Source organism: Acinonyx jubatus, chromosome D1, assembly GCF_027475565.1.
Source record: "Acinonyx jubatus isolate Ajub_Pintada_27869175 chromosome D1, VMU_Ajub_asm_v1.0, whole genome shotgun sequence".
Taxonomy (NCBI): Eukaryota; Metazoa; Chordata; class Mammalia; order Carnivora; family Felidae; genus Acinonyx; species Acinonyx jubatus.
In genome coordinates this window covers 97,346,888-97,365,197 of record NC_069390.1, presented here as the reverse complement: position 1 = coordinate 97,365,197, position 18,310 = coordinate 97,346,888, and the positions used below count along the sequence as shown (strand labels likewise).

General features: G+C 45.1%; 1 protein-coding gene across 7 annotated transcripts in view; it reads left to right on the top strand.

Annotated features, from left to right (window-relative positions):
* The first annotated feature begins 355 nt into the window (after positions 1-355).
* Positions 356-18,310, top strand: part of KMT2A (lysine methyltransferase 2A) — an 83,137-nt gene continuing 65,182 nt past the window's right edge. For 2 of the 7 annotated variants that reach the window (XM_053204025.1, XM_053204023.1), the window contains exons 1-2: positions 356-891; positions 2,994-3,092. In XM_053204025.1, the coding sequence (XP_053060000.1) occupies positions 460-891; positions 2,994-3,092 (531 nt within the window). In that variant the 5' untranslated portion in view covers positions 356-459. The remainder of the gene's footprint in view (positions 892-2,993; positions 3,093-18,310) is intronic. The other 5 variants (XM_053204026.1, XM_027036626.2, XM_053204028.1 and 2 more) reach the window with 3 other exon arrangements.

Sequence of the window (18,310 nt, the reverse complement as noted above, 5' to 3'; positions counted from 1 at the left end):
AAGCGGCCTCTCGGCTCTCGAGGCTGCAGGCGGCCGGGCTCCCTCCGCCTCCATCCTCCCTGTAGTCCTCGCCCCCTCCCCCTCTCCCCGGAACCCGCGCTCCGCGTCGGGCTCTTGGGCTTCCTTCCCCCCTCCTTTTCCCCAGCAATGCCGCTCCCGGAGGGCGGGGCATGCACTTATCCAGGTTGCGGGGCGGACGGGCGGGCGGGCGGCGGCGGCCCGGGCCTCGGCCTGGCGTAGCCGCGGCCCGGCGTCTGGAGCGTAGGCCCGAGCCCGCTATACAGATTGCGGGGCGGGCGGGCGCGGCCCGGCGCTCTGCATAGCGGCCGGCTGGGTGCAGGCCGCCGGGCGGCGCCGAGCGGCTCAGGCAGGTTCCGGGGCCCTCGGCCCCCCCCTCCGCCTCCCCGCCCCCCTGTGTTGTCGCCTCTCCCTCTCGCTGCTTCACTTCACGGGGCGAACATGGCGCACAGCTGTCGGTGGCGCTTCCCCGCCCGACCCGGGACCACCGGGGGCGGCGGCGGCGGGGGGCGCCGGGGCCTGGGGGGCGCCCCGCGGCAACGCGTCCCGGCCCTGCTGCTTCCCCCCGGGCCCCCGGTCGGCGGCGGCGGCCCCGGGGCGCCCCCCTCCCCCCCGGCTGTGGCGGCCGCGGCGGCGGCGGCGGGAAGCAGCGGGGCTGGGGTTCCAGGGGGAGCGGCCGCCGCCTCAGCAGCCTCTTCGTCGTCCGCCTCGTCTTCGTCTTCGTCATCGTCCTCAGCCTCCTCTGGGCCGGCCCTGCTCCGGGTGGGCCCGGGCTTCGACGCGGCGCTGCAGGTCTCGGCCGCCATCGGCACCAACCTGCGCCGGTTCCGGGCCGTGTTTGGGGAGAGCGGCGGGGGAGGCGGCAGCGGAGAGGTAAGGGGGCGAGGAACCCCCAGGCCCGGGGTCTCGACCCTCTGCGGAGCCCCCTCCCCTCCCCCATCCGGGATTGTGGAGCATCCCAATTCCGGGACCCTCCTGGGGTCCCTGACCCGGGGCAAACGGCCCTCCCATCTTGGGACCCCCCCCCCATACATGGGTGCAGACCCCTAGGCGCCCCCACCCCGGGGTTTGGACCCATCTGGCTAAGGGCGTTTGCCCTCCGCCTCCTTCCCCTGACCCTTCCCCAAATCCCTTGGCACAGACCCCTCGCCGGGGTTTCCCATCCCGGGACTGAACCCCTCCTCCCTTTCACAGATTACCTCATCCGAGCAAGATTCCTCCCTCCCTCCCTCCTAGAGACCTGATCCCGCCACATCCCCGCCTCCCTCTCTGGGCAGATGTTTTACTCTTGGGGCAGTTTTCCTCTTGGGCATCTCTCGGGTGATGGCCTCATCCAGGGCCACGTTCTTCTCCTACCCCTTGGGGACCGATGTCTCTTCCAGCACCTTGCTTCCGAAAACCTGATGAACCCTCGCCCCATCCCCGGGCCAGGTCCCTGCACTACCAGCCACTCCCCCTTCCTTCACCTCCACCCTCCACCCCCCACCCCGTGCACAGAGATCCTCCCTCCTCCTTCCCTACCCCGCCAGGAAGAATCTACTTTCCTCTTCGCCTTGCCTCCCTTCACCTCCTTTCCCGCTGAAGATAACGGTGATCTCCTCGACCAGCAGTCTGTTTCCCCCATCTTACAGAGCTACAGTTTCTAGCCTATTGGTAGCAGGGAATTACTCTACCTTCACTCCACCCTTTCCCTCCTTTAGAATGAAGGATTGGTGGCATCTTTGAGAGGAAAACAGTCCACTGTCCCCTAGGCTCAGAGAGGAGCCGCTTTCCACCGTTCCCCCTGGAGAGGAGGCAGGCTTTCCCTCCAGCTCTGGGGAAGGGGGCCCCTGTGAGGGGAGGTGTTTGTGGGGGGACTTGGGCAGCATCCTCCCAGGGGAAGCAGCTGCTGTCCTACCCCACCCACTGCGCCTGAGAGCACGCAGTCTCCAGCCCTAGCTCCCTCCCGCCCTTCTCCTTTTCTCCGTCATTTCACTATTGATCCACCTTTTCCTAGGCCAATCCTGGGGCTTGGAAGGGGTGGGGGAAGCAGGGTTGGGGTGAGGAGAGTAGATAAGGGACAGTTTTACTTTATTATGCTTCTGGTGGTGGTTGCTTTTGGTTGGGGGAAAGAGGGGGGCCATGAAGCAAAGTTATTCCTTAGAAGGAGGAGTTAGGGTTATCTCTTTGATTCTTATAGGGGGACCCAAGGTGGATGAAGGCTCAAGAGTTTTGCCCCTTCCCCGTTAGTACTGGGGCAGGAATGGGGATGCCTTGATCAGCGTTACTCAGCCCCCTTCAGCAAAAAGGAAAGTTGCCCTGGGAAGGGAAGTTGAGTTCAGGTTCAGCCAGTGGCGTTGCGTATTTGTTTTCCATTGGATGCAGAAGGGGGAGTTTGAATTGTAGGGGAGGGGGGATGAGATGGGGGATGCTAGGAGGAGGAAGAGCAGCTGCTAGGGGCTGAAGCGAAGGGCGGGGGGGGGGGGGGGGGCGGGTAGGGGGTTGCTGCTCTGGAGTGCTCTTGATTGAAACAGAAAGGGAAAGATAACAACCAGCCGTTTCCTGCGTGCTCTGCCGTTGGTCCCGGGCAAACCCCTTGTCCCCTATTGTGCCCTGCACCCCTTTAGATATACGGAAAGATCCTGGGAAGAAGGGGAGGGAGAAGATCCCAGAGACCCTGGCCCCTCCTTTCAAGGAGCTGGCATTTTTTAGTTGTTAGTCTTCCTGCCTCCTTTTAAAAATCGTTTCTAAGGCAGCCTGATCAGGAGACTGACAACAGCCCGCCTTCTGACAGAGCAAGGAGGACATGATGGGGGCGTGTTCCTTGCTATGTAGCTAGCCGCAGCGTCCCTTTTCCCTGCCTCTCTCCGCTCTGTCTCCACCTCCTTTTCCCAGCCTTCAGAAGGCAGCTGCAGTCAGCAGGGTTGTTTGAGACTATTTATTGGTTGCTGTAGATTATTATTTTTTTTTGAAAGGCCAATTCTGTATTTTTTAAGCTAACAACACAGATCCCATGTAGTTGGAGAACCAAAGGCCTCATACATGACAAAAAGACTGAACCGTTCAGGTTACTTGCATGGAGTTGGTGCTTAAATGTGAGTTGATTTTGCTTTTTTAAAAGATACGGCAGCAAAAAAAAAAAAAAAAAAAAAAAAAAAAAAAAAGACTTACTGACATTTCATTTACCTGCTTATTTTCAAAATTGAGACTTGCCTGGTTATATGTAGAATTTTAGCCCCATGTATATTTGAGTATGATAAGAAAGTCTCTATTAGGAGAAGTTAGTCTATTTTAAAGGGATCTTGAGACGTATTTTCTCCTTGTGTAGCATGCTTATGTATTTTGTATTGAGGGACCAAGTGTTCACATTCCAAATGTTATCACCTATTCAAAAGCAAAGTTTTATGCTGACAGCTTCCAATCGTAGCTTTTCAAGAGACTGGTTAGAAAGAGAACCACCTGGATTCAGGGACCTAATGTCTGGGCACCAGAATATTTTATCTGTTGGTCTTTGACAAATCACTTTTAAAGTTTTAATCAGGTGCTAACACTTCCTTATCCACTGGCATTATTTTGCTTAGCAGTAGTGTGTAGTGTAAAGCCTGTTAAGGAATTGCAGTTACTTCAAATAAGATCATATTAGTACGTTTTTTTTTTTTCTTTAAAACTTTTGCCTGAACAGTTGTTGCTGCTTGACAATGAGAAGAGTGGTTGACTCCTTATATTAAATTTCAGTATTTTTTCTGAATTGGGTTTGAATGAGCTGTTGTTGCATTGGTAAGCTTTTTATGTGGTAGAGGCAGTCTAAGATGTATATGGGTTGATGGTATGTGTTGATTAGTACTAACCCATAGTATGGTTCAGTACTAAACCGTAGTGATTGGGTCCTTTGACCTGGTAGTTTTCAGTGTAGAAACCAAGCGTTTTGTTACAGAGTCTCACAAATCAATGATAAGATTCCAGAGGGGAAGTTCAGGGTTCCCCTGGGCTGACATAGAATTCTAAAGATTGTTTCTCAGAATTCACTCACAGATCTGTATCAAGTCTTGTCTGGATTCATGAAGAAATGGTTTGGTGACCTAAAATGAGTCTAGCCTCTTGAAATTCTGGTTTGCTTTAAGAGAATGATGACAATAACTTGTCTATAACAAAATGTAAGCTGATACTTACACAGCTAGTAAGTTCAGGTGGTTGAAAGGTGATAGAACTTCCAGATCACTTCCCTGTTTAAACTCCTTTCGCCATGGAGACTTGTCCTTCACTGCCACAGGTCCATAACTTCCCTTGTACTGAATATCTCTGGGTAACAACTACATGTAACAGTTCTTCACGACCAACTTCTGTCAGAACGGGATTATTTTAAGCAAATATTTAGGTGTTGCTGGTCTCCTCTGTTTCAGCTTTTTGTCTGACAATCAGGAAGCCGAATTTAACTTTGATTTAACTGAGCACAGTAAGAAATCACAGAGGTCTGCTTCTTCGTCTCCCTTTCCCCTCCACACTGTCCCACTTTTCTGGGGATTGTCTCAGGTACTGTTAATGCCACCATACGGCGCCATCTCAATAAACATGGCACAGCATCTTCTCTGTCGACTCAAATTTGAGCTGTTTCTAATAGAAACCCCAGAAATGGTTTATGTATCAGCAGCTAGTCTTTGGTTATTACTTTCATAGTCCACTTACCTTCTTCCTTAACCACCTCATAAAATGTTAAAGGCAGAATTTCCCTTGCGATCATAACATGGCACATTTTAAGTAGATCTAAGTTGAAATTGAGTGACAGCATTGGTTGATACTTGTTTTCATTCGAAATGGCAGTTTAGTTGAGGTGGACCAAGGCACGCTCTCGGGTTGGGCCTAGAAAAGATGATGTTCCTGTAGGCCAAGGGTAGTTGGAGAGTGATTTTGTTTTTTGTTTTGGATGTTCACTGGGCATGTGTACCAAGAGGGGGAGTTGTTCCTTCATCACCTTCACAGCTAATCCTGAGCTTGACGGAAAGAAAGTGAAGCAGAGAACACAAGTGGAGCAGATGACACTGGTCATCTCTCATTGACCAGTGATGGGACCTTGGGCAGTTCACTTTTAACCTTACATATCTGATCTGTAAAATGAAAAGGTCGGGCTAAATATTAGCTCATGAATCTTTTCTGCTCCAGTATTCTCATTCGTTTCTATTCTATTATTTTTGGGGGGCCGGGTCAGAACTTTGTATTCTGAGTTTATTTAAAGAGTCAAGAGTCGGTGAGCCTACTTGGTAATTTTTAATGTTAGTTAGTCCGTTTGCCCAGTTAACCGGTGTTATCATTGGGAAGAGAAATTCCAGCTTAGTGGGAAAGTTTTCATTGTATGAAGATAGAAGGACTTACCTGTATGGGAGAAGCTCTTTGCTGAAATTGACCAATTTCATTTCTAGAAAGTTGAAGATCAGATTTTAAATACAAGTCATTGTCTTGTGTTTAGAGGCCCTCTTGTTTGGCTGACTTTTGTTTCAGGTTTTCAGTGTCGTGGATTCCGGACTGCAAAAGGGAAGGATTTCAGTCCAGGTGGTGTATTCCTTTAGGTGGGACAGCTTTTAGATGAGAAGAAAACTTCTGTGCGCTAACGAATATATGAATCCAGAGTGACAGTACCTACGTTGCCCGGAGTAGCTGTTACTAAGCTGTGAAATGTAGGACTTTGGTTTATACTGAGCGTCAGAAAGGCAGTCTTGAGAACTTTTCTTCATTCTCACTGAAAAGCATATGACATGTCCCCAGTCTTTTCCTTCCATTTAATATTCTGAAGGCACAGTTCTTCCCCTTTAGTGAATCATCATTCACAAAATAGTGATTTGCCTCCTGACTGGAAGTGGAGAAGAGAAACCACTCCCATCTTGACTCACTTTCCATCTCTTTGCTCACCTTGGAGCTGTCCCTCCGTGGAGCGTTGTGGAGGCTCTGGGCAGACTCCGAGTGGCCTTCCTTGCCCCATAGCTGGGGGCAGGGGAGGGGGGCAACGGTGCCTTGCTTGCTCGGAGGCAGAACAGACTCTCTTCTCTCTTGGAGACTCACTGTTTTAATTGTAGGTCTCCTAATTAAGATCTCTTTGTGCCTGCCCGCATTCCACTAGTGTTGGCACAGAACTTCAGTTTCCTTCTAGCACTTAACTTGAAGGCCTTTGGTAGGGCCTTTTGTGAATATCTTGTCTTTCCATTTTTCGTCTGCCAAGGTGGAGAGCCCAGTGGCATAGACCTTTGAGAAAGGGGGAAGCTATGTGACTGTCACTCCTTTGGGCGGAATTTACTCTAGGATTGCTGGGATGGGAACTTCTTTTGTTTGCACATGTTATTTCCAGGGATTAAGAAAGGTTACATTACTAATGAGTCTGACATAACATACCTGTACTTTCTAAATCCTATTTTTAACCCCCTGGGCCCTAGCGGAAAGAGGAAGCCTGAAGAGCTCGCTGTTAGAAAAAAGTATTTGTGTGGGTCTTACCTAGTTTGGTCTAAAGCTTGATAAGTACAACTTTATCATGGAGTAAATCACACACACTCGGGATTTGTGTGGACCGGTAGGTTGTGAAGAAAATCATATGAAGTTATTGATCTGCTCCTCAACTGTATCGGATTGTAAAACGCAGACTGAATGAACATTAACTTTCAGGTTTGAATGAACTTTTTTCATTAGCAAAGACTTCAGGAGGTTCTAGAAATTATTGAGTTAATTAAGAATACTCTTGTAGGTTCCAGTATTTCTTGAGAAGTTCAGGAATTGGCCAGGCTTCTAGAGTAGTTTCAGAGTAAAGTCAAATAATTGGAAAATGTCATTTCACTTCACTTTCCATCATCATATCACTGCTCTAAATGCAGCCTGGCCTTTAATGGATTGCAGTGTGGCATGTGAGAGGAAATGCAGTCTTTATTAGGAAAAAGGAATCTTAAATCCTTCACCTGGACCCAGATGGTTTCATTGATCACATCAGTATGGGGCAGGCAGACAAAGGGCCACTTTTTTTGTTGTTATTGTCATTTCATTGGTTGTGAAGAAGGCCTGAAAGGAGGAAGTACAGGATCTTTATGGCATGCATTAAATAAAGCTGGAGGCCCGCGCTCTTATACCTGAGTGGGTGGTTTTATGGCCTAATTCTCTAATTGCTGGCCTTTATGACAGTGTGGATGCTACTGGCCCTGTGGCCGAGGCCGATTATATTGGGAATAGGGAGAGAAAAGGGGTCCTTTTGTTAGCCTTTTCATTTTCCCCCTCAATAAGATCTCTGAGAAAGCCCCGAGGAAATACACAGACACTTGAACGGAGGGAATGACATCCCATAAAATGGTCCTTTATGTTTTTAAAAAGGATGAGCTGCTTTTCTTGACCTGTCCAGAGAAATCCATACCACCACTGTTAAATATTTCAATGAGCTTTGTACCTTGTCAGGTTACACACCAGGGGAAGCCGACCATGAGGCTACACTGCCAGACGCTTGCTTTCAAAGACTAAGATATTTGAAAGACAGGTTTGGTCGTGTGATTTGTAGTTGTTTGGGACGATAGAAGTCCTCTGGTAGGATTAGTACGAAACTTCTCAGGGGCCACACTTGGCTAAACTGTTTAGATACCGGACATATTTAATGAGCCTTAGTTTTAAGGCAATAAAGACATAAATGTAAGAGTTAGTTGGCAGTTTTCTGTACTGGGTATGAAAATTCCCCTTCCTTTGAAATGAGTAGTTGTTTTTCTATTTGACAAATAGACCGAAGGGATTTCCCCCAGAAAACTTACCTTTAATTATCACTGCAGCAGTGCTCGGTGTCCTACCAGTGGGTTGGATCTATCCCGCTGGCATTTAGCTCTAGAGTTGGGAGTCTCTCTCATATATTTTATCTGTTTTCTTGCATTTTTGTTTTTGTTTGGTTGGAATGTTTGGGCATAGATGGTTTGATGTCTTTGAGCTGTGTGAGCGATGAACCTTTCAAACATTGGGACTGTTTTAGGGAGGTCCAACCCTTGCGATCTGTGCTTTGCTGAAGCACCATTGTTTCATTCTCCTTTTACAGCATCAAAGTAACTGTGGCTTTCTGTCTTGAATTAGGAGAGTAATATTACTGGTGAGGAGTGTGGTTGGAGTACAGTTTTTTCACCAAGCCCTCCTTTGTACTATCTCAGCTCTGAAAAACTGGGAGAAGTTAATCACAAATGTCTCTATAATAAATATCTACACCTAGAGGAACAAATACGTACACATGTGTATATTCAGCTTCTGTCCATCCATGAGTATTGACTAATTTTTAGATCAAACACAAACATACAACATTGTTCCTAGATGATTGCCTTTAATTATAAGCAGTAAAACCATGTGGATAACATCTCTTTAAGCTTGGTTAATGAGGAAATCCTTTTGTAATCTCTCCGGCTAGGATTTTTTATTTGTGCGTATATAAATACCTTTATAAAGGATGGGGAGAATCTCATTATCTAATCTGTAATAGTGTGAGATAGTATAGCACAGTAATTAAGAGCTGTTAAGACCATGGGCTCTGGATTTAGACTGCCTGGGTTCAAATCTTGGCTGCACCGGTTTATTGGCTGAATGACCTTGGAAAAGTTTCTTAACCTCTCCATGCTTCAGTGTCTTCATTTGTAAATTAGCAGTAATCAAGCTTCTTAAAATTATTGTGAGGCTTAATTGAAATTATGCATGCAAAGTACTCAGCAATTTGCCTGGTACATAGAAATCCCTAATTATTATTAGGACTCAAAGTCCACGAAAGTCCATGAGGGCTGTCATCTTATTTTTTTCTACCGAGATAACTGGGTTTTATTACTCTGATGTCTACGCGTATATGTGTGCACATACATACCTATTTGAGAGCTGTATAATCTTGATTTTAGAATGTTCTTGATTTGGGTCCCCGTGTCAAGTTCATTAACAAGCTAGGTGTAACCAAATTGAAGGCCAGCCACACACATATTGGCAACAGTGGGTACCGTCGGTGTCCAAGTAGCACATAATTAGAGATAAGGCAAAAAAGGGAGGAGAAAGAACAAGACAGTAAATAGGCAGGTAGGATACTGAGGAATTCAGTGCCTCGGTGAGTTGCATAGTTATCAGGCCAAGGCACCTTTGTGGGAGTTGCTACTTTTTGTCTCTGTAACTAGTGTTCTTTATCTTTTTATGAATGACTATGAGTACTTGGGTATCCCCTGCCATGATTCTGAGGCTCTTCAGGGTCCCCAGGTTCAGCTCCATTCGTCTATACTTGGTAACTAGTTGACATTTGCTCTCAAGTTTCAGCGTGGGGAGAATTAAGTGTTGGTCTACAGAGATCAACGCGATTAATAATTTAATTATAGAATAAATGCTGAGTTGTAGGTTACCATACTGGGGCTTGGAACTTAGCTTGAGAAATACAAAATAATCACGAGTAGAATAATCAGAACCAGATTAAAGTTTAAGAATAACTAGCAGAGGGTAGTATGCTTAAGGAGGAAATATACAGTACTCCTTATCTCTTAAAAAAAGGTTTGCTGAGGGGGCGCCTGGGCGGCTCAGTCGGTTGAGCCTCCGCCTCCGGCTCAGGTCACGATCTCACGGTTCGTGGGTTCGAGCCCTGTGTCAGGCTCTGTGCTGACAGTGCGGAGCCTGGAGCCTGCTTGGAATTCTGTGTCTCCCTCTCTCTCTGCCCGTCGCCCGTTCATGCTCTGTCTCTCTCTCTCTCTCCTTCAAAAATAAATAAACACATTAAAAAAAATTAACAAAAAAAAAAAAGGTTTGCCGAAATACCGAGTACACCCCATCGTCTACAGCTGGAGAAACTGAAGCACAGACAAGCTAAATGGTTTCCCGAAGTCATATGGCGAGGAGGCAACAGAGCTAGAATTCACATCTAAACCTGTGTCCATCGGAAGGCTCAGTCGTGCTCTCTCTGTTGCTGGCGTCCCCTCTTTGCTCTCCGTACCCCATCCAGTTAGTTTCGTGAGGCTTGTCCGTGATACTATTGCGGCGTTTCTTTAATCTGCCCCGCCGTACTGTTCTTACCATCCTACTTTACATTTCCATTACCTTTGCGTGGATTATTAGCATAATCTCGTAGCTGGTCTCCCTGCCTTCCTTTTCACTATAGGCAGTGTTGCCAGTGGTTTTCTTAAATATACATCTGATTATGTCACTTTATTCCTAAAACCCTTTGCCTCCTCACTGAATATAAAATAAGATTTAAAATTCTCAGTCCTTTATGGCCACATTCTCACTTCTATGCTTCGACCATCTTGAGATGTTCTCTGTGGTCTGTCTGCACTTGCCTTTATACCTTTGCTAATGCTTCTCTTTTGCCTTAAAGTCTTTCCCATCTTGTCCTGCCTCTGGCTTATTTTTCTTTCATGGCTCAGCTCCGATCCCCAGATCCCACCTCTTCCAAGAAGCTTTGACAAACGTCACTACTAGTGGAAACTCAACTTCTCCTTTCCTCTTTTCTTACTGTACTTAATACCACCCTTAAAGAATCTACTCCGGGTTGCTTTATGTTGTAAATACTTTTGATTGTGTCTGTCTTTCCCCCGTTAGACTGTGATTTGCTTAAGACTTGACCATTTCCAAGTCACCGTTTAGGTTTTGTATTGTTTATAGTGGTGACTTTCCATATAGATGGTGGTCATTGAATGTCTGTTGAATGGAAAATTTGGTACACACACAACTTTTAGGAATACTTTGCCAGGACAGTATGACATAAGCTATTACATTGTACAAGACTTATTAATAAGCAGGCTAATTGTGAGTAGTTTTTTCAAAATAGGAAGCTAACTTAAGCGTGGCAGAGGAACATTGAAGAGCCATCAAAGATCATTTCTGTAAAAGTACCAGGTGGGGCTTTACAAGTGATGTTGAGGTATCCTGACATGATGCCGTCATCTTTTGTATAGATAATGCCAGTGCTGACCATCCCCTCACTTGAGTGTTGTTTCCGTTTCTAGGTTCCTCAACTTAAAGGGGATGAGGAGACGTTGGAGGCGGTTCTGAGGAGACTCAAAAGATGATTATATGATTGGAAGTCAGTCCTGTGAGGAAAGGTTGGGAGAATGAAAGGTTAAGAGGCAACTTAATAATTCTTCAAAAGACACGAAAGGGTCTATTATTAGGAATGGTAACCAGTTCTTTTCCAACTCAGTGGATACTAGAGTAAGAGAGAAATAGGTTTAAACTGAAGCAAAGGGTAGATACGTAAAGAACTCGTTACTAATGACGTTTGTCATTATAGTGACGATGAAAAAGATAACCAGAAAAGCTTTATGATCTTCTGTGGAGGTGAATTTTTAAAGTACGGTCCTGCCTGTATACATATAAGATGACCTGTCAAGCTACCTTCTCATTCTGTGAATCAATAAGTGTATTTTTATTCAGATCTTAGAGGATCTAAATAAATAAATAAAGCATGGATCATGTTTTAGACTTCTTAATGTTCCCCCAGGGGTCCTGGGGCCTTACTGGCTCCCTGAGTATTTGACTTGAATCGTCAATTTGTGGCAATAATTAACTTTCAGTAGTCAGCTCCAGAGAAATGTCTTTATGCAATGATGTTATAGTGGTTTTATAGGCGAATAAGACTTCAGTAAATGGAGCTAAGAGAGAAATCGTAACATCCAGAGAAACTGGGGAAAACAGTAGGTGCGGTCTCAATATAGGAAACAAGTGTTTGTAGCTTTTATGTCCGTTTTCAGTTGTAGTTTCAAGAGATGTGCTGCAGAATAGCCCTTGGTAAGGTTTCCACTGCTTGTGGACCTATTCTAACGAGTGCTTTGTAAATCCTTTCCTGTCTAATACAAGTTTGCTTCATGCGAATGAGGATTACAAAGGCTTCTGACCCTTGGTTTTTGAGGCTGCGTGGAGGGCTTGCATCACTCAGAATGAAACCTTTTTAGATATGTTGGGTTGCAGAAAGCATTTCCTGTACAGTCAGAGTGAAAACTGTGAATTGGGATTATTCATATAGATTACAAGAGTCTGGGCAGAACCGATATTTGCGCCAGCTCCTTTTCCTCCCAATTCTTAGTTCCAAAATCTTCATTGTTTTACTGAAGCTTTAGGACTTTGAATTTAGTCCTGGAATTGTATATAAATTCCTTCTTTTAGGTGAAGTGGTCACAAGATTTATTTAAGGTTATATACATATAATGAGGTTTCTAAGTTGCAAATAGTAAATGCTGTCTACTCTTAACCAGACAGTCTCAGTAAATGACTGGAGGTCAGAGATGTAGCTGGCTTCTTGCAGGAATTCTGCAAGGTGGCAAAGTGAGGGCACTTTGGACTCCCTAACTGTAAAATCGGGTGTCACTTAAGAAACTCTGGGAGTTGGAAATATAAGAGATTCTTACTTTTTCTGGAACATTTCATTGCTAGTCCTACAGGTATAAATTCAGAAAGCAAGCGATTATGAACACAAAGAATAATTCTCATGATTCTTTATTCTACTTGAGAGACTCTAGAGGTGGAGTAATAATAAAAAAAAATACCGGGGACTTTTTTTTTTTTTTTTTTTGACTAGGTTAATGCCACAGAATGTAGGCTTCTCAGAATGTGATGGCAAACTTCCAAATATGATGTGGTAGTCAGAGGAGAGTCAGTTGGTTTTTCAAGATACGAAGAACACGAAACTTCCCAGCTCCTATATTGAACATTAATTCCTGAAAAATATTAGGTCAAAATGATGTTGGCTGACTCGGTGGCTTTGTGGTTTTGCCAAGGAGAATGTTGACACTTTTGACCTCTAACTTCATGTTGCTCCTTCAGAAAACTGACTTTACCGAATGATAAACCCGGTTTACCTTCAGAGAGAAGGAAGTGAAAACCTCGTGTTACTGTAGTTGCTATTGGTCATTCAACAGTGCGTCTATCTTCCCAGAAGGAAGGATGCACCCTGACTTTTGTACCAAGATATGACCAACAAGCTGGAAGAAAAAAGCTGCAGTTTTATGGTAGAAACTTGTAATTGAATGAGCGTATAACTCAGAATGAAGTTAACTACTTAAAGTTGGCATATGGGGGACCCAAACCTCTTGGAATAAAAAGAACCATCTCTGAAAACAATGTTGGTGTTTGTTTGCTTAATTTTTCTAGCCTATTCAAAGGGATCTGGTCATGTTGTACTTTTCCTTTTAGAGAAGAATAAACCCTGTGAATGATGATGATTAACTTCATTTCTACAGTATATCAGGCTTATTTATTTCTTCTGCTTCAGACTTGGAACCTAGGAGTCTGGAAATATACCTTTCTTGATCAGTTTTGGTTTGGTTTTTTAAGATCCTGCAAAATCATTTGGGACATTGCCAAGAATCTGTCTAGCTTACTATCTGATGTAGTGTGTTCATTTGCTGTGTTTCTTCTCTTTTTCTCCTCTCCTCTCCTCTCCTCCCCTCCCCTCCCCTCCCCTCCCCTCCCCTCCCTCCCTCCCTTCCTTTCCCTTCCCTTTCCTTCCTTCCTTCCTTCCTTCCTTCCTTCCTTCCTTCCTTCCTTCCTTCCTTCCTTCCTTCTTCCCTTCCCTTCCCTTCCCTTCCCTTCCCTTCCCTTCCCTTCCCTTCCCTTCCCTTCCCTAAGACCAGTGAGCCACTTTATGAGTACCTCTTTCTGAAGCAGGATGGGTGGAGTTCACCTGCTCATTTGCTTGGCTGTTTTGAGCATCTTTGCTTCTTGCTCTTGTTGACATGGAATGAGGATGAAGGGTGCTACTTCTTTTGTTTTAAGTTTATTTATTTGGAGAGAGAGTGCGCGAGGGGGAAGGAAGGACAGAAAGAGAGAAAGGGAGAATCCCAAGCAGGCTCCATCCACGCTGTCAGCACGGAGCCTGACGCAGGGCTCAAACTCAAGAACTGCGAGACCATGACCTGAGCTGAAATCAAGAGTCGGACAGTTAACCAACTGACCGAGCCACCTAGGTGCCCCAGGGGTGCCACTTCTTTCTCTAATTACAAAGTGGGTAATATTTCTTACGTAGGTGACAGTTGCTAGGTAGAATTGATTAAATATTTGAAAACTGAATTTCATTCTTCTGTGGGTGAAAATTTCACCAACTACCGTTATTGAAGAAGAGTTGGCTTTACACTCTTCAATCCTAGGTGACTTTCTTACGTTAACATTTCTCAACATCAGGCAGAGATCATACTTAAAACAGTTTAAGTCTCTTCCTGTCTGTTGTATATTAAAATAACCACTCTTCTCTTTAATGTACCAGTAACCAGAGAGAATTTGGCTTTGGCCATACCTCTGCCGATCTGTTGACAAGACTGTGATATTAGTTCAATAACTGCGCACACTTCTTGACTAGCTGGATTTCAGAAACCATCTTGGCTTAGGAAGTTTGTCTGTTAATGTCTTGACTATGCCTGAGTATACTATACTTCTCCCTTCTTGTAGAATCAACCAGCGTTATTGCCACATTCCAGTTTTTGGAAATGAGTTACAGATGTCACTATATTTTCTTCTATTATAAATGATGAAAAAGTACTCGCAAAGAGGCTCATCTTCCCCCTGAATGGTATTCATAAATGAAATGTAGCACTCTACACAGTAAGAAATGGAGAGATTGGAAAATCTTATTTGTTTGTTTGTTTATTTTTGAGAGAGAGAGAGCACAAGTGGGGCAGAGAAGGAGAGGCTGAGAGAGGAGAGAGTGGGGGGGGGGGGGGAGGGTGATCCCAAATAGGCTCCCAACCGTCAGTGGTCAGTGTGGAGCCCGACTTGGGGCTCGAATTCACAAACTGTGAGATCATGACCTGAGCTGAAATCGGGAGTTGGACACTTACCTGACTGAGCCACCCAGGCGCGCCCCTCTAATTCATTTTTCAAAAAACCTCTTTTATGTACCAGACAGATGACCGAGTGTTGGCATTAGCATTGAACAAGTCTCTTCTCCCCTGGAACTTGTTATCTGACCTCTTTTTATGGAGCTCTGCTTAAAATATCTCATGAGTATAGGTACTAAAGTTATAATACTTTGTAAGGTTAACTTCGGAAACTGGCCATTTGAAGGTTGAAACTCCCAAAACTAGTATTAACAGAATTGTTCGTGGGAGCAGTTTGAGTAGTAGTCTTTGTTTACTGATTTACTGATTCTTAAATCAGCTATGCCAAGTGTAATATATGGATTGAGGTATTTTACATAGTCTCAAGGTCTTTAATTGTTTTTCCCTTCCAGGTAAAAGGGAACTTAAGTACTACCACATCCTCTGGCACCTTCTACAAAGTACCACTCTGTTCTTGCACTCTGGATTCCATCCCTCTTTTCTACTCAGGGTTGTGTCTGCATTGGCAGTTTTTCTCACCTCTATCTGGACTGGTCTCAAAGCATATAAAACTCTCTCTCTCTCTCTCTCTCTCTCTCTCTCTCTCTCTCTTTTAAGATCTTACTTATTTATTTGTTTTAAGTAAATTCTATGCCCAACATGAGGCTCCAACTTAACGATGCCAAGATGGAGAGTCGCGTGCTTTAGTGACTGAGCCAGCCCGGCACCCCTAACTGTCTTAATATAATCCTTATTAAAAAAACAAACAAACAAACCCTTGACCCCCACATGCCTCCTCCAGCAACTACCCCATTCTCTGTTCCCTCTTACAGCAAAACTCCTTGAAGGTGCTGTGTGTCATTGCAGTCTGCACTTCCTCACCTCTCCCTCCTCCTCAGCCACTGCAGCTGGGCTCTTCTCCCCATGCTTCTACTGAAATAGCTCTTATCCAGTCCTCAAGGAGCCCACTCTTGCCAGATTGAATAGATAATTCTTGGTCCTCATCCTGTTAAACCTCTGGGCGGTATTGAATTGGCTGACCACTCCCTTCTTGAAACACTTTTCTTGGATTCTGTAACACTGCACTCACCTCTTTTTTTTTTTTTTTTTAATGTTTGTTTATTTTTGAGAGAGAGCATGAGCAAGGGGACGGGCAGAGAGAGAGAGAGAGAGAGAGAGAGAGAGACACAGAATCCAAAGCAGGTTCAAGGCTCGGAGCTGTCAGCACAGAGCCCGACACCAGGCTCGAACTCGTGGACCTCCAGATCATGACCTGAGCCGAAGTCGGATGTTTAACAGACTTAGCCACCCGGGCACCCTCACCTGCCCTTTTCTTCACTCACTGGTTGTTTACAGTATCCTGTATGGCTTCCCTCCTCTGCTTAACTTTCCTGAATGTTGGGGTCATCTAGAGGGCAAACTTTGGCTACCTTCTCTGTCTACACCCTCTCTTCCAGGCCTCTTCTACATGCCCAAGGACTATTAAATCTTTGTCTCTTATTCTTACTACTTCTTGGAGTCCCAGGGTTATTTGGCATTTCCATTTGGATAATAATAATAATAGAAGTAGTTAGCATTTATTGAATGTTTATTATGGGCCAGGCAGTATTCTGAGTACTTTACATGGATTATGTTACCTAATCTTCTCCACCATCCTCCAAGGTGGCCTCTATTACTACTACCAGGCAAGAAGACAGGTGTGCATTGAAGCCCTTGGGGGTGTAATAGATATCTTACACTTAACACAGCCAAAAAGTCTCAGTTTTGTCCTTTTCTGTGTTTTGGAATAACTCAGGCCTAAAACTAAAAAGGTACCTTGGATTTCTCTCTCTTATTCCTATCCCAAATCACCCATCAGCACATTCTTTCTGTATGACCTCCAAAATGCCCTAAATCCCACTTGTCCTCAATTCTACCACCCAAACCCCAGACTTCTTATAATCTTTTGGCTGGACTACTCTGTCATCTCCTTGCTTGCCTTTTCTCCCCCCAACTTTTTTTTAAAAAAAGATTTCATTATTAAGTAATCTGTACACACAGTGTGGGGCTTGAACTCACGACCCTGAGATTAAGAGTCACAGGCTCCACGTACTGAGCCAGCCAGGCACGTCTCCTTGCTTGTGTTCTTATCTCACTGAAGATCGTTCTTCACACAGCAACTATGTGCTCCAAGTGTAAATTAGTCAAGTCTTATTATGCCCTGTCTTTAAACCTGTCAGTGACTCTCCCCTCACCGTCCATCCCCCCCCCCCCCCCCCCCCACTGCTAGAATAAGTCCAGGTGCCCTGTTGGGGCCATCCAAACCACACAGGCTCTGGCCTCTTGTCAACTCTGCTTCTCTGGTAACATCTCTTCTCATTCTCACTCATTCTGCTGCAGAGCCATGCTGGCTTTTTCGTCTACCACACATGCATGCTTATTGCTGTCTCTGGGGCTTTGCACTTCCTATAAAGCAAGAATACTGCCCTGCCTAGATCTTTTATTTTATTAAAAACCATTTTTTACGTTTATTTTTGAGAGAGAGAGAGAGACGGTGTGAGCGGGGATGGGGCAGAGAGAGACAGCGAGGGGGACAGAGGACCCAGATAGCAGACTCTGTGCTGACAGCAGAGAGCCCAATGTGGGGCTCAAACTCATGAACCATGAGATCATGACCTGAGCCCAAGCAGGACGTTTAACCGACTGAGCCACCCAGGTGCCCCTCTACCTAGTTTGTATGTCTGTCTTTGTCTCATCATTTAGGGCTAAACCAGGGTTCAGCAAGTTTTCTTCTGCAAAGGGCCAGATGGTCTCTGTTGTTTAACACTCACTTCTGCTGCCGTAGCGCAAAAATAAAAAAATGAATGAGCATGGCCGTGTTCCAATAAAACTTTATTTATGTACACTGAAATTTGAATTCCATATAATTTTCATGTGTACAAAATATTCCTTTTTTATTTTTTAATGATTATTTTTATTTATTTTGAGGGAGGGAGAACGAGAGCAGGAAGGGGAAGGGAGAAAGAGAATCCCAAGCAGGCTCCTCACTGACTGCCCAGAGCCCGACGCAAGGCTTAAACTCATGAACAGCGAGATCATGACCTGAGCCGAAATCAAGAATCATAGGCTTAACCAACTGAGCTACCCAGGTGCTCCCAAAATATTCTTCTTTGATTTCTTTTCAACCATTTAAAAATATTAAAAACCATTCTTAGCTCATGGACTGAACAAAAACAGGTGGCAGACCAGATTTAGCAAGTGACCCATAGTTTGCCAACCCTTGGTGAAGCATCACTTTAGAGCAGCCTTTCCTGACCCCAGGAAATAACCCCCACAGTGAACTCCCATCATCCTATTGCCTTTGTCTCTTTATTTATTTGTTGTATGTTTATTTTCTGTCTCCACCAGATCGTAGCCTCATGGGGCAGGAATTTTGTCAGTTTATCTTTAGAGTCTCATACAGTGCCTGGCAGTTCTCAGTAAATACTTGCTGAGTGAATGAATGCCAAGCATATTTAAATCGTGGCTGTAGACTGCTATCTGGTCTCTATTTATTCAGTCTCTGTCCTATTCTGTGTGTG